Genomic DNA, 27,158 nt, shown 5'->3' on the forward strand with positions numbered 1-27,158 from the left:
GATATAGATCGTTTGGGTGGAGGAAAGCAAAAGGATTGTGCAGTTTGTTCTTCATGGGTCTAATCTATTCAGGGGGCGGTAATTGAAGGCCATGGTAACCCCGCTGCCGGGAACTCTCCTTCTAAAGGAATACACGGCCCTAGCACAGCACTGGGCAAGTTATGGCCCCCGGGCAGTGAAATGGGCCTTACTTTACAGCTGGGCCTCTGACGACCCTCCCTGCCCCTCCTGGCGATGGGAAGACTCTGCCCCCTCACTGCTGCCCCCTTCTGGGCCTCAAAGGTCCGCCCGCCCCTGCTCCAAATACGAGGGGTCCGGATGAGATTATTCCACCGCTTCTCCCTGGGATAAGCAGCAGGGAATCCATCTACCCCCCCCCCCCTGAGATCCTGCCAGGGACTCATAAACCTGGACTGGCCACAGGATGCGGGGCTCGATGGACCCTTGGGGTCTGACCCAGCCTGGCAAATCTTACGGTCTGAAGTGGTTAAAAGTAGAAACTATTGTACTTCTGGAGCTGCAGGCAAATATAAAAAACGGAGGACAAGATCAAAAACTGCCCATGAAAAATGTTTAAAAAAAACCCCAAACTTAAAAGAAAGCAGTATTAAGGGGTTAGGGCTGTGAATGCACTGGCAGGAATATTTCCAACTCTGTAACGTTGCACATCAGTACAGCACTCAGCACAAGCACTGCAGGCGTGCCTGGCACTGCCCAGCTCTGCTTCCCTCAACACATTATTTCTGTCTGCAGCTAATGTGATTTATAGACCCAGTTCTCCTCCCCTATACATGCACAAAAAAAACATAGTCCCAGTCCTACACAAAATATCCACAATTCTAAGAGAACCTGCTGAAGTGAATGCTGACAGTTAAGATACAGCCGCACACAAACATCACCCTCTCCCGTCTGTAGCAGAAAGTGAACCAGTTATTTAGAAGCAGCCAATATACGGAGGGTGTGGCATACGTAGGCAAGATGACGACCATACAACTTGGGAGGGAGAAAGCTATCTGGACCATCAGGTTAAAATGAATAGGACCAGCTACAGAAACTGAGCCAAATTCATTTTAAAACTGTCCTCAGTCCCCCTATCATCATGCTGCTCTAGACTGGGCTTGAATTAGACCCGAAGGACAGCGTCATCGCTTCTGAAAACAGGAAAAGGCATCAGGAACCCCCACCCCCCACACTGTGCAACACAGCACTCCCCGGAGCTCTGTTAACCAGCAACTGCTGCCCCTAAGATTGTAACAGGACCTCCAGAAGCTAAACAATTAGATGAAATGACGGGTGGATGCTGTCGGGATGCAACAGATAATCTATGCACGTCATCCTGAATCTGCCACCCCAAAAAATATGGGTTAACCAATAATAATCTGAGAAGCATACGCAAGACGTACCTGGTCTCATGAAGCTGTTCTGAAGCGATGAGCCTCCGAGAGGTGCTACATACTGATTAGCTGTCGGTGTGTTCCCTGACGATGACGGCTGGGTTAATACTGTCCCTGCTGCTACAGGAGCCACGTGGTTTGCCTGAGACTCCACCGGTGGCCGACTCATCGAAGAGGCACTGTACTGCCATTCTGAATGGGGGGGGAAACCAGTTCCAGGGGCAGAGGACGGAGGCACAACAGCCGAGTTCGGAGGGGGAAGTGGCATTCTGGGAAAAGAGCCCATGTGCTGCGGAGGTGGGGCTGGAGGGGGTCCCATCAGTGGTCTGTTCAGGGTCTGTGCGGATCCTGGAAAATTGCTTAGCTGCGAAAAATTCGGAGGACCCCCATAGTTCAACTGTCCAGAAGCCGGATGCGCGGGCGTTTTAGCTGCTGTCGGGTGGGGATATTGTCCAGGAAATGCAGAATGGTAGCCCTGTCCCACAGACATTTGCGCTGAATGCATCATCGGTGGGTTCTGAACAGGACCTTGAAGAATAAAAGCAAAACAAAACAAAACAAAAAGTTACATTTTTACAAAACAAATATTCCTTTTATTATCTAAACCCACTAGAATAACGTTATATTTGACTGCACTTTATAATCCAAGGATGCACTGCGTTCACTCACAGGACTGTATCCCCAGCTGACCCGACGAGCAGAAGCTGAGCTTAGCAATCAAACCAAGAACTCCTGCATGACAGTGCCGCACCAATCGGGCAGGATCCATTTCCAAGCACCTAACTGAATTCAAAATGGCATAAAAACAAGCACACGGGATGCAACAGGAAAAGGCGGTGTTTCAGCACTGGCGGGGGCAGTGGATAAGTCCAGTTTGATTCAGACCATTTTCTATCTGTGAATGGGCTATACCCCACGACCGGGACAGAGGTCTAAGGACATTTGCACTGGCACTCGTATGGCATGAATCAGTTTGGTGGCACTCAACAGCCACGAGGGCCAGCAATGGAAAATATGAATTAAGGGCCTGTCTTCTACCTGCGCGCAGGCTCTGCACCTAGAAAGCAACATGAGCAAACAAAACAGAAGATGTCTCCCTACACCTAAGGTGACCGGGCTATCTTCCTTTCTGTTTGCTCACTGGCCTTGCCCAATTCAGGTTGCCAGGGTCTGGAAGTGGGGGGGTGCATGCTGGCTCGGGTCCTGGCCCGTGCTCTCTGACCGGCGGTTACTGCTGCCACCATCTCAGTGAAGTCCAAGAATGGTTCCTGCTGTAGGGAAGAGAGAGGACGCGGCAGGCAGCTTGGTGTAGGGAGAGAGAAGAGCTGGGAGGGGATCCCCAGTGAAAAGCCCCTGTTTCAGTATCTCAGGCACTTAATGAATCTGAATGTTTTATACATCAACCACCCCTAAAAGAAAAATGTGTTAAAACCGCAGGCTTCCTCATGCTCCATCAATATTTTAAACACAATTACAACAAACTTTATAACTATCATCTAAAGATTGCTTTGCTAGTTACAGTCTTTTGCGTTATCAATTCCTGAAATGAACACAGAAAATCCAAGTGCACCGGGGCTGCCTCAGGAGCTGTGTGTGTTGAAGAGCAATATTTGAAAATCAATAATGTTCTTAAATGAAATGGTCTAGTGGTCAGATGCTTTCAGCGCATATACTGATTTCACTCGATCTCCACTTGAGTGCAAAACGATCAAATGGAGGCCCCGGTGTGGGGCGAAACTCTGGCCTGAGTCGGGCACATATAAAAATCATTGGTCTCCATTTTAATAAAGTTGCACTTGGACATTTCTTTGGCGTCTAACCTCCATTTTTGCCCAAACGGCTTTTTTAGATAGCCTACCCTCCTGCTTTTTTGGTCAAGTGAGACTGATCCAGAGCCTAGCAGTCTTTCCCCCCCTACCAGAGAGAGTCTGGTCTGAAGGGTGGCCAGGAACTTGGCTGAACCCGCTGCACTGATTTAGGTTGACGACATTCACACTCATGTCAAGTACAAGGTGGTGGTGGTAGTAGTGGTGCTAGTAGTAGTGGTAGCAGCAGCGGAAGCAGGGACATTATCTGGTAGTGCTAGAATTGCTGGAAAAAGCATCTCTGGAAATAAAAAGTCTTTTAAAAGCAAAGAATGGATGCCTTGCATTTTCTACCACCTCACACTCCTTGCCAAACTCCACTGCAGCTCGCCTCCTCATGGCTTGGTTGAGTCTGTCCCCTATGTATGGATGTCCACGGAAAGTTGACGGGCGTGCCCTGCCTTGGTGATGACCTCTTCAGAGATAAACTTGGTGGCTCAAATTATGGAACAACAAGTGGTGATGCAGTCCCAGTCCTATGGAGAAAGACCATTACCAAATGTTGGGAGGGGACTTTTTTTGGTCTTTTTAGCCTGTTGCCCTTAGCTGTCTCGGCCACTCTCATCCTTCTCCAGGTAGTCATATCCGGGCAGCCAGGTACCCCTTATGGGCTCCAGTCATTCTGAGTGTGTCACCTCTGCAGAATGGCTAAGCCCGATCGGCCGCATTGGATGGAGGATCAAAATTTGCATCCCTCACACTGCAACTTGAGCCAGAGTAACAAGCACAGCCATATCCTGATTTCAAATAATTTCTCCCTGGATATTAACTTTGTTTTAACTCTTAAACAATTTGTTGGGTTTTTTTTATTTCCCTCTAACTGGGCTACAGCACCAAGTACCTTCATTCACAACTTCCCTATGTCATCGCCAATTTTTAATCCTTCAGTCTCCCATCAAAAGTGATAATTCTGCTGAACAAATTATTTTAAAATGCTGATGGTATAAGAACTGCTTCTTTAAACCTGTTCCTAGATGACTGGAGAAATAGGAGATAAATATGAAACAAAAAACGCAAGATGCATTAACACTAGCTGCTAAGATGCAGTAGTGAGACATTTTAACCTTTAGGGCATCTATTTAACTTATTTTGTTGAAATATTTGAAACGCTCCCCTTCTCTATCTACAATTGTTCAAATCACTAAATAAGCTCCAATTTAAAAATAAGACTATAGAAAACACACTGGCTAAAACTGAAAGCTTGCCTTAATAATCTGCTCACCTGAAGTGATTTATTTATTTTGGAATGAATTTAACTACGGAGACTATCCAGTTAATTTACAAGACAAAATAATTAGTACAGATGCCAGGATGGCCAGATAGCTCTACTTCTGAATCTAATGTACATGTGGCATCTTGTCTGTCATTGGAAGGAGGCAGGGCAAGTTCACATCCTTGTTTGGATTCTCTGAACTGGATGCTTGAGAAAATCATTGCAACTAATTCTGGAGCTCAGCTTAGTTGGGAGGAATGAAAAAAAAATTCCAACTAATGAGAGAAAAGAATCATATTCTGCGCTAGGAAAACACAGAACATTGAATATAGTCTTTAGTAATGTATTTAGACCAGGCTTGCTTTTTCAGAGAATAATTAAATCTGATTCCATGAGTACTACAACATTAACAGTTGCTTAAATATACACAATAATAAAGTATGTATGCAAATAACTAATACTTAGACATACAGTCCTTCATTACTGTATAAAAGAGTGAGGATGAAAACTTAAGATCCTTCACAGTGAGGGCAAAAAAAAAATTGGAAATATAAAAACTCCAATTGAACAGATTACAATTCATTAGCACCAATATCTACACACCTGCAGTAACAAAACACTCAAAAGTTACATCAACACACTTAATGTTAGCAATGAGGAAAGCAGATTGCCCAGCAATGACCTAAAAAAGAATTATTAGTATTCTATGTTGGTCTATGACAAATATTTACTCTGAATTAGAATTATATTTTAGTGCCAATTGAAAAATCCATAAAATATGTTTCTGTAAACAGGCTATCAAGTAACAATACACCATAAATACTATACTAGCTTCTCTCTAAATGTACAGTACCGGTCAAGCAATCCTTTTAAAGACGATAGGACGGTGCCCCGTTAGTTTTGTGACTGGGTTCCTCTGGTAATTCTATATGTTTGTATAGTATAGGACTTGTATGATTAGAGTTTGGGGGAGAGATTGCAGCTGCCAATATTTTACGGGTCTGGGCCAGTGTGATCTCTACCTAAATTATAAAAATAAAAGGCCAACCGTTTTGTCGATTAAGTTGACCTAAAAGAAACAGCCTGGGAAACAAAGCTTGGTTCTGTTAGTGGTGGAGGTAGGGGAGGGCAGGAGAAGAAGGAGAGCAATTTGCCAGATATGATAATTCTGCCTTCTAGGTATTATCCTACTGGTTTGAGACACAAAATGATAAATAGACAAACTGTAGAAAGTTGAACTTATGTGCTAAAGGAAACAAGTGACCTCAGAGTTCTGTCCCATGATTAATATTCTCCATACTGCATGAATTGCATTCAAGGCTATATTAGTGTTGACAGGCCCTGGGGGGGATTCCTAGTCACTGTGCCATGGCAGCACAGAGAAACTGGGCTTAGGGCCCACAACTGCAGGATAAAGGAAAGAGATGAGGTTTGTGGTCCCTGGACAAAGACTGCCGTGACTAGGCTCAGTTGGGAAACGAAAAAAAATGAGAAATTAAAAACCAAAACAAAACAGGGATGCCTCATGGCATCATAACCCAAAAGAAGATAACTTTGTAAGCCCAGAGACAACATTACTGGGATTTAAAAATAAAGAGTAATACTTACTTTCACATATATTGTTCCTAGAGATGTTTTGACAAACGTTGCACCACAACCATTTTTAGGATTTCTCTTTTGGAATCTGTGACTCCGTCTTGTTTCCAGCAGGCAAATTAGTTTTAATAACTATCCTACAATTCACAAGTTGTAGGCAAATTCATTGGCCCTAGGTAGTCCTGACGGCTGTAAATGCTCCCATTTGGGACGGTGTTAAAGAAAAATACATGTGAGAAATGTATCTGGCAAACGTGGCCCTGGGCTCAGGAAGTGTCCGGTCAATGCAAGGGTCAGCCAGGTCAGGGAGCCGCAGGCAGAAAATGCAGAAACGCGTTTTAGCTGTACATGTCCTTAATGTTTAAATACTGTACCAATAAAACCCAACAGACAGAGGAGAAAAGCTTGAAAATGAAGGAACCCCAAACTGCTTTAACCTTTATCTTTTTAAACCTAAAAAGTCTAACACTAAGAAATGTGCCCGTTAGTAAATACACGGACTTCAACATGACCTGAGCATGCTGCGTAATGCCGGAGTTTAAAGGGGTAACGTAGAAACGATCTCAGCTGTACAAATCCAATTCTCTTCCGACACTTGAGAACAACCAAAAAAGGTCAAGGTGAACACCTTACCTGGGAACCCGGCGTTTCCCTTCCTTGACAGCTGACAAAAGCCTCACGAGCGCAATGGTTTTCTTAGCAACAAAGCGTGCGCCTATAAGTAACAGAAAGTTGCATCGCACGAAACCCCTGGGCTCGTCTTAAAGAATGGACTTAGGTACAGAGTAACCTGCCTTTGTTACCAAAAGGAAAACTCCAAAACCTCAGCCCAAGGAGAAAAGGGAAAACTCCAAAATCTCAGCCCAAGGCTGCCCCAAAGGGTAAAGACAAACTTCAGAAGCAATGGGAAGCAGGCAGAGTGCGCGTCCAACTTCCTCATCTCTGGAAGGAGCGGGGCAGATCTGGGGGCTGGAAACCCCATGGTCGGGGGGGGGGGCTCCTTTAATCCAGCTTTAGATCACCGGGGGGGGGGGGGTCCCATTACTGTCCGGCGGAAACAGAGGACGGCTCCCCTCTTTTACTCGGCTTCATGCGGCGCTCGGGAGAAGCCTCGGACAGGCCGGAGAGCCGCGGACCCCCCCCCGCCTGAGGGAGGGGGCAGAGTGACCACTGGTGCTTAGTGCGGCGGAGAGAGGGAAGGAGGAGGAGGGCAGCACTCACCCTTCCGCGGGAGAAGAGGCAGCTCCTGCTCCGGGGCCTGGCACTCACCCACCGTCCGAGGGACTCGCACCCCGCAGCTGCTCGGAAGCCCGGCCGGCGCCCGCTTCCTCCTCCTCCTGTTCCTGCCGCTGCGTTCCGCTGCCACGACGCAGCTATGGCCGCCCGCTCACTTCCGGGCGCCGCACTGAAACCCTTCCCCCCGCCCCCGCCACGCCGGATCGGCGCGCGCCAGCCCGGGGACGTCTGCGTCAGCGCGCGTCACCTCCTTCCGCCCGCAGGATTCTCCGCTCCTTGTCCTGCACGTGCTCTGCGGAGCAAGGGTTCGCCGCGCTGTCACCCGAGGAGCTCGCGCCGAAAGCAAAAGGTTCTGGCAACGCCCGAGAACCGCCCCAGTGGCGGCGTCCACCAAAGCAAGAGAGAAAATAAGGGCAAGGGTCACTCAAAAGGACCCGGGAGCTGAGCTTAAGAAGCGTTAGGAGCGAGGGCTAGCAGGGCAGCAGGTACAGCAGAGTAAATCCTGCAGCTTCCCTTCCCAACCTGTGTGGCTTACGAACTAAAACGCTTTGGATTTGAAATGCACCTTTATAAACCTCCGTTTACACGAATGGCCAGGGTACAAAGTGTTGCTACAGTCCTTGCGGGTTGTGACTCAAAAAGGGGTTGCATTAGCACAAGTTTCAAACTTGTCAGCAGCACTGCCAGTCTTCAAGGGTTGCAGACTGGACGAGAAACACTGGCGGTAGCAGTTCATGTTGGCCTAAGGGTTTTTTCCCCAGGTAATGAAATTTATAAATGAACGTGAATGTTGTAAGCATAAGCGTGCAGGTATAAAACATCTCCAGATTTGATTGCTGCCTGACCTGATTCAGGGTCTTTTGCTCTCACTTATCTATGGACTTATAGGCCCATTTTCTCCCGTGAAACTAGGCACTACATGTCCATAGATGCAATGAGGTAAAAACAGAACTGGATCACCCTATAAGGGTTTTCTTTGGTCAGGCAGCAACGCTAGTTAAATAACTCCCGTCCGCTGCCACCAGGGCCCCATGCACTTACAGGCCGATTCAGTAAAGTCCATGGGAGAGTCCCGGCGCGCGCACAGGCCACTAGTCTGTGTGCGCGATACGGTATTCAAATGAGGCCCGGTGGTAGAAACTTACAAAAGGAGGCGCTAGGGACACTAGCGCATCCCTAGCGCCTCCTTTTAGCCCGGAGCGGCGGCTGTCAGCGGATTTGACAGCTGACGCTCAATTTTGCCGGCATCGGTTCTCGAGCCCGCTGACAGCCACGGGCTCGGAAACCGAACGCCGGCAAAATTGAGCGTCCGGTTTTTGACCCGACATCCGCTGGCTGACTTCCAATTTATTTTTTCTTTTTTTTTTTACTTTTTTTACTCTTCGGGACCTCCGACTTAATATCACCATGATATTAAGTCGGAGGGTGCACAGAAAAGCCTGTTAGTAGGACTTTTCTCAGCAAACAAAAATAAGGCAATCTCATACTCCATTCTCTGTTTTTTTGGAGGAAGTTAGTGACTGATCCTCACAGTATGAGGACAGGCAATGTTAACAACAACTGCCCTTCATCACTCTTCATTCCTGTTTGAAGAAGGTTGAACAAGACGAACATGTCACTGTTAACCATTATGCTATGCTAATAAAGATCCTTCAGCATATGGTAATATGTTGAGACCTAGAGTTCTGCCCTTCATTTACAATAAAGAATTGCTTACTTTACAAAATCAAAGAACAAATCACTGCAATAATCCACTCTCAAGGCAGTGCACAAACAAGGATTTTGCCTTACTTTTGAGATTATTCTGCCATCTTGGCTTTCTATAATAGTTGGATATTGTTTATATTAGATAACTAAAGAATTCTTTACAAATTCATTTTGCTATTTTAAACTTTTAAAAACCACCAAGAATCCAAAAACACGACTGCAGCAAAAGTCCAACTTTGTCCAAAGCTGCCCAGTTGAGATTTTTCTACTTGATGTAAATAAGCATATAAATTCCTATATTCAATCCCAGTTCCCTACCCCTATATTTTCAACCCTTTTCCTACTACTGTTTACTACAGTGGTGCTCAACTGGTGTGTCGCCACACTTCCCGGTCCCCCACTGGTGCAACTGTTCCCCTTTACCCAAGCTACACCTGCACCCAGCCTGCCCGGACCCTGGCCTGTCACATGGCTATCTCCTTGGACTTCCAGCTTGACAACAGAGGCCCGCACCTGCTTGCCCCAGTGCCTGAGGGCTGAACCTAAGGGGAACGAGGGCTGGTACAGGTGAAGCTCCAGTTGGGCCTCTGCCACAGCTAACTCCGCCAGCCGACGGTGGTTGCTCCAACTCCACCTTGATCCAAGGATTCACGCCCTCAATACTAACCTGATGGAGAAAATGTGGCTGCCACGTTCACCTTTATTTCTGTGCTTATGTAGAGAAGTCAGGTTACTCTTTTGAGTGGATTATTAATCACAAATTCAACATAATCCAATGTATTTCAACAGGGTGTTAAAATATTTTCCCCAAAGGATTGGCATGCACAGTGGTCATCTGTCGATAGATGACCACGTGTGAGATCAAGGTTGATCACAGCAGGCCATCAGAAGCAGGCTGTCCTAGTTCTGATTTCCAGTGGAGGGGAGGCTTTGAGACAGTTGCTTTGCAAATGAAAGACCCAGCTTCAAGATGCCTGAGACTTGAAAGGCAGTGGATTTTTCTGCACTGGTTTGGTAGGTGTGCATCACCTGAGCCCAGCAGCACTCGCAGAAAGTAGTCTGCGTCAGGCCTGGCTAGAACCTGGAGAGGGAAGCACCAGGGAAGATCAGATGCTGTAGGCTGCTGAAGGTAATGGCAAACTTCTATCGTAGTCTGTCAAAAAGAGGTCACAGGCTCTGACATCCAGAAATGGGTGGAGCTCTGACGTCCAGAAATGGGTAGAGGATAAGAATATACAAACATCACCTAGCAACTTCTCTGAGTGTAATTTTGTTTTTCATACTTATCTAATGAGTATAAGTTGACAGGCACCTTTGGTATCTGAAAAATGACATGGAAGCTGATGTCACCTTAAAGGTTAACATTGTTTTGGGGCATTAGTTTTGGAGGACAAGAGTTCACTTTGTAGGTGAATCTAAAGAGAATCTGCTCAGACTCCTTAAGGCTATTAAACAAATCTAAAATCCTATACAGCACAGGATGCACCACTGATGCTAGCAACTTTATTTATCAAAACATAATGGTCCTGATTTTGGAGAGGTTGTAGGCGGTTCCATTTGGAGTCATCGTGTGGCTCAGTCAGCACTCATTAAGAACAGGCTGAACCAGTCCTAGCTTTCTTCCAGCTCATGTAAGGATTTGCCCTCCTTTTCTTAGTGAAGGAAGGGCGGACTTGCAGAGAGGTTGGTTTTCCCTCGGGGCAAGGGTGCAAAACTCCAGTCCTGGAGGGCTGCAGACTGGTCTGCTTTTCAGGGTAACCAAGCTATGCAGATGAACCTGTTCTTAAACCAAATGCATGGAAATATATTTCATAAATACTCAGTTTCCTGAAAGCTAAAGCTATCTGTGGTCCTTGAGGACTGGAGTTTTTCACTCTTGCGCCAGGGAATTGTGATGAGCTGTAATATGGCCCTGAGATGATCCAAGAGGGTGGATGGAAGATCCCTATCAGCAGAAGCAGCTTGCCGACAGCATGTTCAAAGTTTCCTTTGGCTTTAATTTTACCTGAATGGGGAAAATAACATAAGGGCTGTCACAGCGGGCATCTCCACCTGCTCCTGTGCAAGTTGTCTGTGTCTTGGTCCAGCTCTATGACATCGACTTCGGTGCAGGCTTTAGGGTTGCCGGAGATGGAAGGAGGCTCACCGGTGACTCTGGTCCGTACAGCCCACTGAACCCAGAGTTTGTATTTTCCCCACTCCCCCTACTGCACTGTGGGCCGGAGACTTGGTGATGCCAGTAACTTCTGATGATGTTTGAGGTGACACACACCAGGGTGTATTGACAGTGGAAAGAACCCAGTGGTGAAGTGGAGTAACTTGAAAGCACTGGGGGGTGTTATCAAGCCTGAGGCTTCGGTATCCCAAGGTCTGAGGATTTACAGCTGCTTCCTGTAAAGGAGCAAAGAACATCCCATTTGTCCACTGTTTCAACATCGATGAGGCCTGAGAGATTCAACTTTGAAACATTATGGGAAGGTAATTCTGCCAGGAAGCAGTCACTTTCTGGGCAAAATCAAGTTATTTCAGCAAGCTGTGGAAGAATCCTTGCTGAGTGGCAGTGACCAGGAATTGGACACTTTTTAAATTAACCAGCAAGCTCTGTTTTTTTTTTCCTCATTGGTAACACTTTGTACCCTGGCCATTCGTGTAAACGGAGGTTTATAAAGGTGCATTTCAAATCCAAAGCGTTTTAGTTCGTAAGCCACACAGGTTGGGAAGGGAAGCTGCAGGTTTTACTCTGCTGTACCTGCTGCCCTGCTAGCCCTCGCTCCTAACGCTTCTTAAGCTCAGCTCCCGGGTCCTTTTGAGTGACCCTTGCCCTTATTTTCTCTCTTGCTTTGATGGACGCCGCCACTGGGGCGGTTCTCGGGCGTAGCCAGAGCCTTTTGCTTTCGGCGCGAGCTCCTCGGGTGACAGCGCGGCGAACCCTTGCTCCGCAGAGCACGTGCAGGGCAGGGGGCGGGGAAGGAGGTGACGCGCGCTGACGCAGACGTCCCCGGGCTGGCGCGCGCCGATCCGGCGTGGGGAAGGGTTTCAGTGCGGCGCCCGGAAGTGAGCGGGCGGCCATAGCTGCGTCGTGGCAGCGGAACGCAGCGGCAGGAACAGGAGGAGGAGGAAGCGGGCGCCGGCCGGGCTTCCGAGCAGCTGCGGGGTGCGAGTCCCTCGGACGGTGGGTGAGTGCCAGGCCCCGGAGCAGGAGCTGCCTCTTCTCCCGCGGAAGGGTGAGTGCTGCCCTCCTCCTCCTTCCCTCCTTCCGCCGCACTAAGCACCAGTGGTCACTCTGCCCCCTCCCTCAGGCGGGGGGGTCCGCGGCTCTCCGGCCTGTCCGAGGCTTCTCCCGAGCGCCGCATGAAGCCGAGTAAAAGAGGGGAGCCGTCCTCTGTTTCCGCCGGACAGTAATGGGACCCCCCCCCCCGGTGATCTAAAGCTGGATTAAAGGAGCCCCCCCGACCATGGAGTTTCCAGCCCCCAGATCTGCCCCGCTCCTTCCAGAGATGAGGAAGTTGGACGCGCACTCTGCCTGCTTCTCATTGCTTCTGAAGTTTGTCTTTACCTTTGGGGCAGCCTTGGGCTGAGATTTTGGAGTTTTCCCTTCCCTCCTTGGGCTGAGATTTTGGAGTTTCCCTTCTGGTAACAAAGGCAGGTTACTCTGTACCTAAGTCCATTCTTTAACATGAGATCCGTGTGGGAATGAGCACAGGAATTTAATTTGATACAACTGAAGAACCCCCTTAATCCAAACAAGGCGGCTTCTGGCACGTTTGTCAGCTATCAAGTAACTTTTGTTAACAGTTTCTTCGGTATGTGCTTCTCAGGTGTCGGATGTGTTCAGCTAAGACTAAGCTCGGGTATTACTCAGTGTGCTCAAATCATGTCGAAGTCAGTGAAGGTAACTGGAGTTTATTAGGTTTTAAGAGATCAGGTTAAAGCAGTTTGTGGTACTGTTGGGTAAGAACATGAACAGTTAAAACGCTTTTCTGCATTTCACATCTGTTTTATTTTATCGTATTTTATATTGAGTACTCTTAAGTGGGAAGATTCTTTCCCGATCCCTTTAAGCAACTTTTAGTTAAGTATGATTTTGAGTCTATAAAATTCTTTGTATTAATCATATTTGCTTTTATGTATTTATATGTGTGTTCATTGCTTTCCCATGGAATTGCAATCTACAAGTTTGAAATAATCTTTTCTAAGTTTCCTTTTCTCTCATTAACCCCTTTTTGTTTACACTTGAATAGTCATAAATCTCATTGCGTGGACATGCTTTAATAGGTTTAATCTCACTTTGGTCACTAGAACTGACCTTAATTTGTCAGGTAATTTGATGGAATTGACTATTTTTCATTCAAACCCTGCAAAATACAGGGTGACATTTTAACAGATTCCTGAATTTTCACTGAGCCTTTGCCATTGGCACAGCAGTTCTCATCTGGTGGCTTGAACCTTAAAACAGGTTACAAGACAAAATCCCAAGGTGAATGAAGAGTATAGAGCCCAGAATAGCCAGTCCATGGACTTGTTAAACTCAAGGAATCTTCAGATTGGTCTGCCCCAGCATGACACTTATGTATTTGATCAATTATGAAAAGTTTGGAGAGAATTGATTTAATAAAGCCATTGGTTTTTGGTAGCATTTCCAAGTAGGTACTAAACCAAGAGTATCTTATTTCCAAATGAAACAGGCATACTATTCAGCCAGTGAAAATGGCCCTCGCGCAGGTTGGCATTTTTTTAGATTTAAGTAGGTCTCCTGCTGACACACTTTTGTTTTTCATTCCTATGCTGGGCAATCCCAAACAGTGTCTCCCATTGTAAATGAATACCCAGTGACTCATTTCAGTGGTAGTGCGGGGACATTATTCCTTGTTGATGACATCATTAAATGGCTCTGCCCATTTTGCATATGATAGAAGAGACAGACCTTAATGCAGGAACATGTGACCAGCATAGGCTGTCCAGCTCACCTGTTAGTTGTAGAGTTGTCATTGCCTTATGCTGGCTCTCTGTTTTCCATTCCTCCCCCCCATGGGAAGAAATGTGAGCTGATCCAACACATTCATTGGCTTGTTAGGGAGGATGGATTATCAGTTTTTGAAAGATTGTTTGTCCATAAAGATAAGAGTATGTCTAATAATATTTAGTAATTACCTGTCACTAGCTCTGTCCAAATATCCAAACAGATTTTTATTTATAGTCCCCAACCAAATAAATGCTGGAAGCAGGAGAGACTATTTACAGATACTTTGGAGCCAGCATAGTTTTTGAATGTGGCTTGTTTCTTATAGTATTTGTCCATGCAAATCACTAATGAACAAAGATTGTTTTGTCCTAGAATAGTAATTCAACACTTTGTCTAAATCTCACTATCAGATATCTTGAGCTCATCTGGTTTCCCTCATAAAGCAAACAATGCTATTGTCAGTTCCAAAAGCCTTCCAAAGACAAGTTAACAGGCCGATACAGTACAGTGCGCTCCGGTGGAGCGCACTGAAAACACACGTCCAACCCCCCTCCCCCCCCCCCCCCCCCCGAAACTAATAGCGCCCGCACAATTCAGAAAGTAAAATGTGCAGCCAAGCCGCACATTTTACTTTCAGAAATTAGCACCTACCCAAAGGTAGGCGTTAATTTCTCTCGGCACCGGGAAAGTGTACAGAAAAGTCAGAGGTCCCAAAAGTTACAAATAGTTAAAAATTTAAAAATAGGCCCACGGTTCGCGGGTTTGAGAACCGACGCCGGCAAAATTGAACGTCAGCTGTCAAACTGGCTGACAGCCGCCGCTCCTGTCCAAAAAGAGGTGCTAGGGTCGCGCTAGTGTCCCTAGTGCCTCTTTTTACCGCGGGCCCTAATTTAAATAAATTAATTTACTGAATAGCGCGCACAGGAGAGTGGCCTGTGCGCTCGCCCACTCTCCCGAGACTTTTACTGTATCGGCCCATGAGTTTGCAGAGAATCTTGACCAGTGATTTTTGGGGCGGTAACTATTTGCTTATCAAGAAGACAGATTCTGCAAATTCAGAAAGGTACAGAGTTAACCTCTTTAGTCTTATTAAGCACCGTGATTGATTTTCCTTGATTTGGACTGAATGGTAAGGTCTGACAAGCAAACCTGGCATATGACCCACACAGAGGGAGGGATTTTGATAAGCAACTGAATAACTTTCAAAATTCCCTTTATATATTGAGAGGTGTTGCTATATACAGCCCAAGAGAAAATTTTATCATTCTTGAGTATTTCTTGCCTTGATGGCTAATAAGATAATTAAGTGCCTACCGCTGAACTTTCTAAACAAGAAAAACAGTTTACACAATGGGTCATGTGTCTATTTGTATTAGGGCTTGTAATATTTAATTGACAGGCTGTCAGAAGAGATTCCTTAACTTGGCATTAGAAACTGGTTACACAGAAATGGCTGAGCACAAGAGAGTCTCCAGCAATGAATCACTTTTTTCCTTTCCTTACTCCTCGCCACGTGTTAGGTTGAAACTCACTCTCTCTCTTTTCCCCATTTCTTCTGAGGAAGAACCTCCCAAAAATTCAAGCACTGATCCGGAGAGAGGTCACACCTGCTGTGCTCCACCCAGCATCCACATCCATTACCTGCTATTAAGCAAGTTTACTTAGGGAATGGCCTCTGCTATTAATTGCATCAGTAGCATGGGATCTTCTTGGTGTTTGGGTACTTGTCAGGTTCTTATGGCCTGGATTGGCCTCTGTTGGAAACAGGATGGTGCACTTGATGGACCCTTGGTCTGATCCAGCATGGCAATTTCTTATGTTCTTCCTTTTACTGTTTATCTTTTGCTATTGTAGACTCTTGAAGAAAATCCAGTAGGCAGAGAGTTTTCTGTGTTGGTTAATAAAGGTTTCATTTCCATTCTCTTTTGTGGTGTTTTGATGTACTTTGTAAACAAAATGTGAACTTATTGTAGTTACTGAAAGTGACGGTTACATATGACTGGTAACTAACTAGATTTTACAGCAATGCCAACCAAAACCTAGCCTGGTGAAGCATCGTTAAAACCATCTTATAAGCTAAAATGAGCCTTCAATTAAACAAGAGGCTATCAAACAGATCTAGGTAGGCCAGACGCAGAATGTGTAACTCTTACTATTTTTAATTTCTTCTAACAAACAAATATTCCAAAGTTAGTAAATACAATTTGATGCTCAAACATGCTGTCATGTATCAGAAACACTGCTGCACATGCTTTCTAAACTAGAGCAGGAGTCTGTGTTTTAGGTGGAAATTCTTGACATTTCATAGATAAAAATAAATGCAAATTAACACATAGGACCTATTTTGTTAGTATATCAGGTAACTGAGCAAAGCTGAAAAGAAACGAATATCAAGCCTTTTACTGATGTTCTGAAGGGATGGATGTTGACATGGTTGCATTTACCTGGGTTGGCTTTGTTTTCTGGGCATCTTAGTTGCCAATCTTGACTTTGTTTGGGACCCTTGGAGGCCTAAGCCCTCTGACCCCCATCTCATCCAGAGAAGCAGGATACTTGGGCCTGCTGCTCAGGTTCCAGTATGGACGGGGCTATAGTTCTGCTGCTCAACTGTTTTTGCAGGCCTGATACTTTTTTTTTTTCTGTTATTGAACTGATGGCCAACTGCACAGATTAGAAAAAATTGACCCGTTTTCCTGAACATAATTGTTTACAAGCCTCTCTAGAGAGTGACTTGTAGATTACATTTCATGTCAATATCTTGAACTGTTTTCCAGCATGTGGTCCATGTAATCTCTCCACCTAGAGGGTTTTTTTTACGGTAGTAACTGCTGCACTGTACAGGCTAATCCCCACCGCCCCTGTGCCTTCTATATTGGGTACTAACTGCTGCTCCCGTCCATGCCTCCTGTTACCTTCAGTGCCACCTTGCATCATCATCTTTCATTTGGCATCTTCTATGGGCCTCTTCTGTCCATATTTCCCCAGCTTCCCCGCCCACGTTTCTAATCTTCCATATTTTGTTTCTGTAAATTCTTTGCCTGGGGAAGCTGAAGAAGTGAGGCAGATGGAGTGAGTTTCTGTGTCCTGGGCTGAATCACTCATGGGAGTTGCTGAAACTGCACTTACCTTGAACTGAACTTGCAGTGCCAGATTACGCAGGCAGCAGGAAGATCATGTGAGGCAGAGGCAAGCTACGGAAGGGTGTTCAGGCTGGGCACTGTCATAGACAGGCTTGTGACTAGAGCTAACCTGTCAATTGGGTTTTCAGGGGATGGCCCTGAATTCGTTTGTAGCAGGAATAAATATTCCGGCGTTTCTGCCATTGCTCTGTCTATAGGTGTGTTTTTTTGTCTGGGATCAGCAGTATCTCCAAATGTATTTATAGGGCAGAGCTGTCAGTGACCAAACTGAATGTCCATGTTTTATACACCAGTTCCTCTGCTGCCTTGGGGGGCGTGAAGTCTCTGGGTGCACCTCTTTCTCTGCAGTGTGACTGGTTTCTTAGAAGTGATTTTTCTCCTCTGTAACCTGAGATTGGTAGTGACGTCACAGCATTTGCCTTGCTTTGTACCTTGTGCAAGCGGATCCCTTCTCTCTCCAGATCTCCTGAGGCTTTTCCTGTGGGTATTTTAGTTTGAGCAATAAATAAAACTGCTGACGTGTACCTTCAGCTGTGCTCACGTGTTCTGATCTTTGCTTTTTAGAAGGTGTAATGAACGTTTGCGCTCATAGGGGTGATGTCTGAAACTGCTGGAAAGTAGCTCTGGTTGCATTTTTAGTACGTCGGAAAAGTAAAGAAATCAGTCAGTAAAGCCAGACAGGCAGTGCCCTTATCTCCCCAGCTTTCATGGTCTTTTTTTATTCTGAGGATCCATTTTTGATTTAAAACCAGTGGAGGGTGCTCCTGCGGGTCTTCAGGTAGGCATTTCACTGCCTAAAGCAGCCAAATAACTGTTACGTGACTGGTTTAGCGGCCACCACTGTCATCTCGACCTTACCCCAAACACTCCCATCCAGGAATGGATGACTGGAGATGGGGCATTAGGCAAGAGATTCCAAACTGTGAATCACCAGAGGTGAATCAGGGTATGAAAGGCAGGTTCAAGCAAGGAAAGGAGCCAAGAAGTGAGACAGTCAACTGCAGCTTGCTGGGTGCTTTCATTGAAGGCAGTTATCCGCCTTTTTTTGTACTGTTATCAAAATGCAGTGGGAGCCTCTTAGTGGGCCTTTCTTTTCCTAAATTGATTTTATCATTCCCCACTGCCACTCGTGCTTCCCCCGTACGGTTCAGCCTACTCTTATTCACCTACCAGAGCCTTCACTCTGCAGCTCTGCAATACCTCCTCTTATCGCTGCCTACACCGTTCCTCCTGAGCTCGGCCCTTCTCTACCACCGACTCCGTGCGGTACGTATGGAACAGTCTGCCCTCTCTGCTCTAACGCAAATCCAGTCTATAAGTCCCCTCCTTTTTTTAAATCTTAATCCCTAATTATCCCGCTCACAGCCTTATGGAGTTTAACAGTTTTGTTAAGTGGCAGTCACAGGCTTTCTTTTGCCCGGCACGGTTGTCTTGCTTAGCTTGTGAGCTGTCCTGAGAAGGCGCTGTCTCTTTGCTGGTTTCATACAGCACTGCATGTGCTGAGAAGCGGTAGTACTATGAGTAGTAATACTGTTATGTGGACTAGAACTGATTGAAAAACACTGATTTTATTGTAGTGATTTGCCTTGGCTCTCAAGTGAACAGAAGGAACTTGAAAACTTATAGTACTAAGGGGTAGGTGTAGTTTTAGTGTTTTTAGTTATACACATTGAAGGGTTTCATTTTAGGTTTAGTGGATGGGAGAATGGGGTTTTTTTTTTCTTTTAGATGCATGATGGACATTTTTTTTTTTATTATTTATTGCTTTGATACTTTAAGGAAAGAACTGTTTTAATCAAGTTTTAGTAATTTAATAAATAGAGCGAGGCAGATGTGCCGAACATTGAAGTTCCAGCAGTTGTGTTCAGGAATTGTCTGATGCATAGTGGCATACTGTGATCACCTGGCCAGGTCATGATATTGGGAGGACTGGATTTTTTTTTATTTTTTAAAGCTTTGCCTTTGATAATGGTCAGAGTCAAAGAATTTATCCACAGCAAACTCTGAATGTTACTCTGTTTTTGTGTACTTTGCATTCATATTCTGTTGCTAAGTCCATCTGACAAGGAAATATTTGGACTTTATTGAGGGTTCCAATAACCATAGTGGTGCTGGAGAAAGTTGGAATCTTTGTAGGCCGGGATACCTTTTCATTGGATCAACAAACAAGATCTAACATGAGCTTTTTAGACCGTCCTCCGGAGCTCATGTACTACCTTCTTTTTTTTTTTTTTGTAATTGCTAAGGTCAGTGGTGAAATTCGTTAGACTTCAATATGTTTTAAGTATCTGAGTGTTGTTATTCAACATGAGGTATATGGCAATGTCATTGTTACCTTGGAAAATGGTCCTGGGAAGAGTAGATCAAGTACCTAATGCTTAAACTTTGAGGCTACAATGAGAACATAAGAGATGCCTTGCTGAATCGGAGAAAAACCTCCATGGAACCCAGCACCCTGTCTGCGTCACACGTTCCAGGCAGGTCCCAAAGAGTAGATCGTTCCTTATTATTGGCTTATAATATGATGTGGTTCACTGAATGGCAGAGTTTGAGTAGAAAACAGTAAATGTAGACACACATTGGATACTGTTTGGGCCTCAAGGAAACAAAACGTTTGTACATACCCTGGCCTGCAAAGACCCAGATAGGCATTTCTGGTCTTGGCAACCTGTTCACTGTAAGCCATTGATAAATGAGCCCTCATATTGCTAAAGCTATCAATATCTCTGACGAATCTTACATTTGTAGGACTGTAAGCAGGTCCAGCTAGCATGCAGAAAATAGGATGAGTGAAACCTATAAAATACTCTTCTGGTGATTACATATGTTTAATGCATGCTGCTGCTCTCGCTGCCTCTGCAAAGCCAAGGCTGAGTTGTAATTTAGTTTGGCAGGACTGAAGCCTTTCTAAAGTGGAGCTCAGGACGTTACGAGCAGGTACAGCTGGCGCTGAGCACTCGCGTGCGAGCGGGCAGGACTGTTGTATGTGTGATATCAGAAAAGGGAAATGAACGTGAAGAGGCGGCAATGGGAAATCTTTGCTTTACGTAGTTTGAAAGAAAATATCAGTTCACCAAATTCAGCCTTATTCTAATTGACCATGTTCCAAAGCTCAAACACCTGCAGAACTAAAGCTGGTTATAAGCTTACAGATTTAAAAGAAAAAAACTTAGTCAACCCCTGAAATGGGACTTTATCGGAAGTTGTAATCTCAATACATTTGAAAAACTGGTTAAGACCGTTAAACCTCTACTGGGGGATTCATCCAGGTTAATGTGTTATACATTTAGTTTGCTACCTGTCCTTTGAATAAGGGTCCTAGAAGGATTTTAAGGGAAAACCCACTGGCATGAGGAATTTGTTTCACTAGTGGCTTGATGATTGCCGGGGAGGTGGCGTGGGCTGGCGGAGTCATCCTGTCTCGAGCGTACCATTAATAGAAATGGATCGTGCCGCCTTGTCCTCAGAAATGTTTGTCTCTCACTGTCTGCTAGTTTTCCATTGTATTCAGAATAATTGAAAGAATATGTCTCTGCGAAACCATCTGTAAGTAGAAGTTTTACAGAGCTGTTTGTTCTACTAGTGCAAGGTTTTCAGGGTGCCTAAGTGAATTTCTCCTCTCCTGTATAGTTTGTGATCCCAGTAGGTCTAGGATGCAGCCAGTAGACATCTCTGGCTACAGCTGTCTTAGGAAATTAATTTGTTCTGCTTCTTAAGTCACTTCACAAAATAGATCCAAAAAAGTGATCAGACCTCGTGGAGCGGCATTCTAGAAGGGAGGCTCTCTGCCACCAGACAAGACCCGTGCCTAAAAGGGTCCATTCAGTCCTCGTGAAAAGTGATCTGACCTCGTGGAGCGGCATTCTAGAAGGGAGGCTCTCTGCCACCAGACAAGACCCGTGCCTAAAAGGGTCCATTCAGTCCTCGTGAAAAGTGATCTGACCTCGTGGAGCGGCATTCTAGAAGGGAGGCTCTCTGCCACCAGACAAGACACGTGCCTAAAAGGGTCCATTCAGTCCTCGTGAAAAGTGATCTGACCTCGTGGAGCGGCATTCTAGAAAGGAGGCTCTCTGCCACCAGACAAGACCCGTGCCTAAAAGGGTCCATTCAGTCCTCGTGAAAAGTGATCTGACCTCGTGGAGCGGCATTCTAGAAGGGAGGCTCTCTGCCACCAGACAAGACCCGTGCCTAAAAGGGTCCATTCAGTCCTCGTGAAAAGTGATCTGACCTCGTGGAGCGGCATTCTAGAAGGGAGGCTCTCTGCCACCAGACAAGACCCGTGCCTAAAAGGGTCCATTCAGTCCTCGTGAAAAGTGATCTGACCTCGTGGAGCGGCATTCTAGAAAGGAGGCTCTCTGCCACCAGACAAGACCCGTGCCTAAAAGGGTCCATTCAGTCCTCGTGAAAAGTGATCTGACCTCGTGGAGCGGCATTCTAGAAGGGAGGCTCTCTGCCACCAGACAAGGGTCCATTCAGTCCTCGTGAAATCCAGAAACAGACTACACAGCAGGCTTGCTGTGTGCTTATTCTTCATGTGCACATCAGATTCATCTTTCTTGCACCTTCAGAGCCCTGTGCTTCTGTCTGGCATGGGTAACCCATGCACTCTTCTCTTCCCTCTTAACCTGGCTTAATTGCTATTGTCACTTAAATAAATTATCCACATATTAAGAGTAAAGAATACAAACATGACCCCCATGATCGGAGCCCAAGCTGCTGCTGTGCAGGGTTATAAAATGCCTGGACCTTTCCTCCAGGGATCCATAATCTTTACAAAAGTGTGTGGGAGGTGCAGTTTTCACTGGTTTGATTTGATGATCTTAAATGCTAACCTCTGATTCAACGTTTGTGTATTTTTTGTTTTGTTTTTTCAGACCACCTTAAAAATCTGGATATGTCCTTCATATTTGATTGGATTTACAGTGGTTTCAGTAGCGTGCTACAGTTTCTAGGTAAGCCTTGAAACACCCATTTTTACATGTCCTGAAATCTCAGCTGCTTCTTTCTAATCTGTATGCCAGTGTAAATAGTTACCCTAGATAAGAGCGGCAGGTTAAGCAAAGTTGTCTGAATGGCAGTGATTGTAACAATGCACGGTTGTGCATCCCCTCTCTTAGTTAGAGGGACTATAAAGTGCTGCTCAGTGCCTAACTTTGCCATGCATTCCCCAGATGAGTCAGCTGCCAGACACGTGTGTATGTGAGAGACTGAATGGTGCTAAATAGTGCCTGGATAGAAGAGGTGTGCGGGTGACGGAAGCTTTCTTTAAGCCTCTTACTCTGAGAGAGGTTTTTCAATAAGAGATGTACCGTATGTCACAATCCTGTTTATAGTGGAAGAGACCTTAAGAGGACTTGAGGCTACGTAATACAAGCATTACAAAGGATTGTAGTTTCCAGGTAATAAGTGGCAGTGTTTTGCTGCTTTTAGGAGCAGCATTTTTTTAAATTTGTGATTGTGTTTGTGTTTCTCTATTATAAAGCACTTGTTTAACCATTGCCGTTTGTGATAGTGTGGCGTTTATCTACCTACATATTCCAAGGTGCTTTATAAATCTTCTAGAAGCACTGCATTGCGTGGTTTGATTGCACTTTTCTGCCACCATTCTTTGTAATGCTGATGTACTTTGTCCCTTAAAACATCGTGGCTGCAGCAGCGAGTGACCAGAGTTGCTCTGTGCTTTTGATTCTCTGGAAATGCAGCGCGGTTGTGTCTTTACTCCAGGATGTGGCACGTCAAGCCACGTCTGTGACAGCGCAAACCTGCTCCTGATTTGTGAGCTGGGACTGTGTGATTTGATCAAACCCTGCCAATTGGGCAAATGCCCCAGTAGAGAGTGAGGTTTAGGATCACGTTCTTGCCTTGTGATTTTCAAGTCCCTCGCCGTTTGGGATTGGTAAGGCCGACCTTTCTTTTGTAAAGGAGGAAAAAGTTGTGACTTTAAACTCTAAATGCCTTGGTTCATTTGGATGACAGCGGCGGGCAAGGCCCATCTGACGTGCCCATTCCTGATGCTGTACCACAGAATCCAATCTGTGGCCTTACCCTCACGTCTAGGGGTCCTCTGCCTCTATCCCGTGCTTTCTTAACTCTGCTACAGAAGAATGTGTGCGCATGCCAGCGTTGAGTGGTCTGTTACCCCCAGTCCTCTAGATTTCCTCATCCGTTCCGTAGACCTAAATTTGCAAACTTTACCAAATGTTGCTTTTTTTTGTTTCTTTGTTAGGACTGTATAAGAAGTCGGGTAAGCTAGTATTTCTGGGATTGGACAATGCTGGCAAGACGACGCTGCTACACATGCTGAAAGATGACAGATTGGGACAGCATGTTCCCACGTTACATCCCAGTAAGTAAAGGCTCCTGCTCCGCTTCGGTTCCATGTGCCAGGCTTTACGGCCTTGTAGGAAGCACCCATTTTAGCTGTTTCCTCACATCTCCTACGCTGGTTTAAAGCCTCAGCGTGCATGTGGTGAGATTTTGGGCACGTTTTCCTGTTCCCAAGAAGCAGAAGGGTGTCTCAGTTCTCTCCTTGCCCCCTAAGATGCCCCGTTGACTCCGGCACTCCTGGAAGAAGCAGTCTGCTACCTAAGTGACCGTGAGATGTGGGCCCATCATGGGAAGACTGAAATGAGTATTTAGAAGATAAAATATCACATTTTATATGTGAGGAGCTCAGACCGACGTTGTCCTGCCAGGGTGTTAAAGCAGCGACAAATGTGGGCTTTAATTTTCATTTTCAAGAACGATTCTGTTTTCCACCCTAGCATCAGAAGAGCTGACGATTGCTGGTATGACCTTTACTACCTTTGATCTGGGTGGACACGCCCAGGGTAAGTGACGTTTCATTTACATATGTCTATTTGCATATTAAGCCATAGGTAAATGTTTTGGCTGCTCCTTGAGCACCAGAGTGAAACGTTGGCTAACATTTGTATGAAAATCTTACATTTCTCTTGCAGGTTGTGAAAACTTAAATCAGGGCTCGGAGTTTATACATTAGGGGCCTTCATTTCCAGTTTTTATTTGTTTTCTGGGAACTTCACTGTTGCAATAAAATAAATCAGTGGAAACATTTTTCCACAGATTTCCCCCCCCCCCCCCCCCCCCCCCCGTTATAAGTGTGGGTTGTTTGGTTTTTTTTCACTAATTTTTTGTTATAATATTGAAATTCCCTGGAAAAATAAAATAAAACCTTGGTACATATCCTATAGATTTCTGGCTAAGTCTTGCCCAGCTTCAATCCACATTTTCTGCCTTGGAGGTTGCTTAAAACCCACAAATTGCCCAGCCAGATGTTTGCTGCACTACAGTTGTAAACGCATCCAGTAACCGGCCTATTATAGGGCCCCCAACTGTCCGTGTCGCCCAGTTTAACCATTTTGGTGCGCGATGTCCCAGCATTGGTTGCCATGTTTGGAGCTCGCTGACCACTTCCCTTGGCTTCTGTCACCTCTCTCTAACACATCCCCTTGCCTGCATGCTTTTTTTTTTTTTTTTGTTGCCTCAGGCTTGCCTTTGCCTGCTTGGTCTTCTATGGCATCAGCTTTGTTGAATACTGAGCAGAAAAAACAGAAAGTCTTCTAAGTCCATGAATGTGCAGAAGGATTAAGCAAGCCAAAAATATAAAATATTGGGAGCAATACAGACAGAAATGTGGTGAAACTAAGATTCTGGTGGCTGGATGGCCCATTTTTGAGAAAGCCAAGGACTTCTATAACCGTTTTGTTCCTGCAGTGCTGGTGGACTATGGCAAAAAGTCACCTGCCTGTACTCAACAGGTGATGACTGTCTGCACTTTATATTCTTGTTTTATGTCTGTGAAAAGAGTAAGGTTTGAAACGAGTAACAGTGCAAGAACGTTTTCTTAAAAGGGCTGCTAAGCCGCGCCAGCATTTTACAGTACTTGCTCATCCAGGGAACATGAGAGCAGACAGACGACACCAGTGCACACACTAGTGACCCAGACCTGCTTTCTAGTTGGCACCCTGTAACCAGAGATACCTTGTAGAGAAAGCTGGCAAACGCTTCATGGCCACATAGCTGCAAGTTGTATGTCAATATGAAACTCTTCCAACCAAGCTCTGTTATGTCTGCTCTAACATCAACAACTTTAAATTGCTAGCTGGAAGCGTTTGGAGTTCTGTTTTTGTTTCTTTTTGTAAGCATAAACCAACTTCATTTGCAAATGCTCAGACAGCTGCTTAGAGGAGCCCATGGTTGTTGAAAGTAGACAGAACAACGTTCACAACCTGAGAAGTTATTAGAAGGATCAAAGTTGTTCAACCATGGAATTGTCTTCCGCTGACTAATTGAAGGCCTAATGAGTCAGTCAACATTTTGGGCCTTAAGTTATGAATCAGCTGGAAGAGGGTTTACTTTTGCACAAGCCTCATTCCCTTTATTATTTTCAGTCTGTTAAATTCAGCAAATAGTCATTTTTGCCTTACAAATTGCAGGGAGATGTCATGTTTAATGTTGTACAGTTCCATGTAGAGGTTCTTAACTTCTGTTCACACAAAGATTCATTGAAACATACATTTTGACCAAGAGTGCCCCAACCTTTGCCCACAAGTGTACACATAGTGTGTTGCAGTACTCTAGGCAAGGACAAACGCATATATCAGTGGTCTTGTCTCAGTGTTTGACTTTATTCTGCTTTAGTTGTCGGAGGATGGTAGAAGATTGGTATCCAGGAGGACACCTAAGAGTTCAGACCTCCAGTTTTATTAAGGGGAGGCGGGGTTAAGAGTTCAGAGCCAGTTTTAACCCTTGAAGGGGAGACACCCCACTCATGATTCTATAAACCTCTTTTATATCCACCCCTCACAGTTACCTCTTCTGCAAGCTGAAGAGCACTAACTTGTTTAGCCTTTCTCCATTAGGGAGTCGTTCCATCCCTTTTATCGGTTTGGTGTACCTTTTTGTTTTGCTATATCTTTGAGCTGGGGCACAGTACTGCACACAGGCTGTGGTCACACCATGGATTAATAAAGAGGCATTATCTCTTACTTTCCATTCCTTTAATGTTCTATTTTGTTTTTTTATACTGCCGAGGATTTCAATGCATTGTCCACAGTGACTCAAATCTTTTTCCTCGGTGTGGCTCCTAATGCAGAACCCAGCATTGTGTATGTATGTATAGTTAGGATTATTTTTCCCTACGTCTCTTACTTTGCATTTATCCACATGAAATGTCATCTGCCCTCGCAGGAGCCCAGTCACCTAGTCTAACACAAGGGCCTTCTGTGGATCCTCACGGTTCACTCATGTTTGAATAGTTTTGTGTCATCTGCAGATTTGACAGTCTCGCTCGTCACTCCCTTTCCCAGTCCTGGTCCCAGTCCAAACCCCTGTGGCACTAGTAGCATAGGGAGGTCTCTGGGCTCAAGTCAAGTCAAAATGTTGTGGGGGTTTTTTGTCCAGCTAGGTGGACTCTTTCTGATGGCTGCCTTGGATTTTGAGAATTTCAGCTCTGTTTTAGTTATTCCTTACTTTGTAAATTGTGGATATTTTCTATACCATATAGGTTAGTAGGACACTGCCTTCATTGATGCATGAATATTTCTGGTTTGCTTTTTTTTTTCCCCCCCCCATAAGCTCGCAGAGTGTGGAAAAACTACCTCCCAGCCATCAATGGTATTGTGTTCCTGGTGGATTGTGCCGACTTTTCAAGACTGGAAGAGTCAAAAGTAGAACTTGATGTGAGTAAAAGAGCTGACGTCTCTTTAATAATCTTTTATTAATGATGCATTTGAATGTTGGCGGAGCACTTGAGTTTCAGGAGGGGCCCTTCTGCTGTCCCCATGGCTTGAGAGAGGTGTAGAGTTTGATTCCTATCACCCCACATCCTGCTGCCCCAACCTCAGGATCTTTTCACGCCTCTGCCACAGCTCATGCTTTCTCTGGTTGTTTTTCCCTAACTTTGGAACATCTTTTTTTTTTTTTTTTGCATTGCATTGGCCTTTCCTTCTCACCCTCCGATTTCACAGAACCTCACTTTTTCAGGGCAGTGGTCAATGAATCTCCATGGAAGCCTCCTCGTCT

The 27,158-nt window shown here is 45.3% G+C and overlaps 2 protein-coding genes across 6 annotated transcripts in view; one reads left to right on the top strand and one right to left on the bottom strand.

Annotated features, from left to right (window-relative positions):
* The window catches only part of SAR1B (secretion associated Ras related GTPase 1B), a 75,038-nt gene that overhangs the window by 46,057 nt on the left and 1,823 nt on the right, over positions 1-27,158 (top strand). The window contains exons 1-5 of one of the 2 annotated variants that reach the window (XM_029583864.1): positions 11,918-12,235; positions 21,989-22,066; positions 23,341-23,460; positions 23,879-23,944; positions 26,712-26,815. In XM_029583864.1, coding sequence (XP_029439724.1) covers positions 22,009-22,066; positions 23,341-23,460; positions 23,879-23,944; positions 26,712-26,815 — 348 coding nt within the window. In that variant the 5' untranslated portion in view covers positions 11,918-12,235; positions 21,989-22,008. Of the gene's footprint in view, positions 1-11,917; positions 12,236-21,988; positions 22,067-23,340; positions 23,461-23,878; positions 23,945-26,711; positions 26,816-27,158 lie in introns of those variants that run through there. The other variant, XM_029583865.1, reaches the window with a different exon arrangement.
* Positions 1-27,158, bottom strand: part of SEC24A (SEC24 homolog A, COPII coat complex component) — a 96,956-nt gene that overhangs the window by 43,238 nt on the left and 26,560 nt on the right. For 2 of the 4 annotated variants that reach the window (XM_029583860.1, XM_029583857.1), the window contains exons 1-2: positions 7,290-7,759; positions 1,404-1,922 (exon numbers count right to left, since the gene is read on the bottom strand). In XM_029583860.1, coding sequence (XP_029439720.1) covers positions 1,404-1,902 — 499 coding nt within the window. In that variant the 5' untranslated portion in view covers positions 1,903-1,922; positions 7,290-7,759. Of the gene's footprint in view, positions 1-1,403; positions 1,923-6,080; positions 6,422-7,289; positions 7,760-27,158 lie in introns of those variants that run through there. The other 2 variants (XM_029583858.1, XM_029583859.1) reach the window with 2 other exon arrangements.

This window comes from Rhinatrema bivittatum, chromosome 18 (genome assembly GCF_901001135.1).
Source record: "Rhinatrema bivittatum chromosome 18, aRhiBiv1.1, whole genome shotgun sequence".
Lineage (NCBI taxonomy): Eukaryota > Metazoa > Chordata > Amphibia > Gymnophiona > Rhinatrematidae > Rhinatrema > Rhinatrema bivittatum.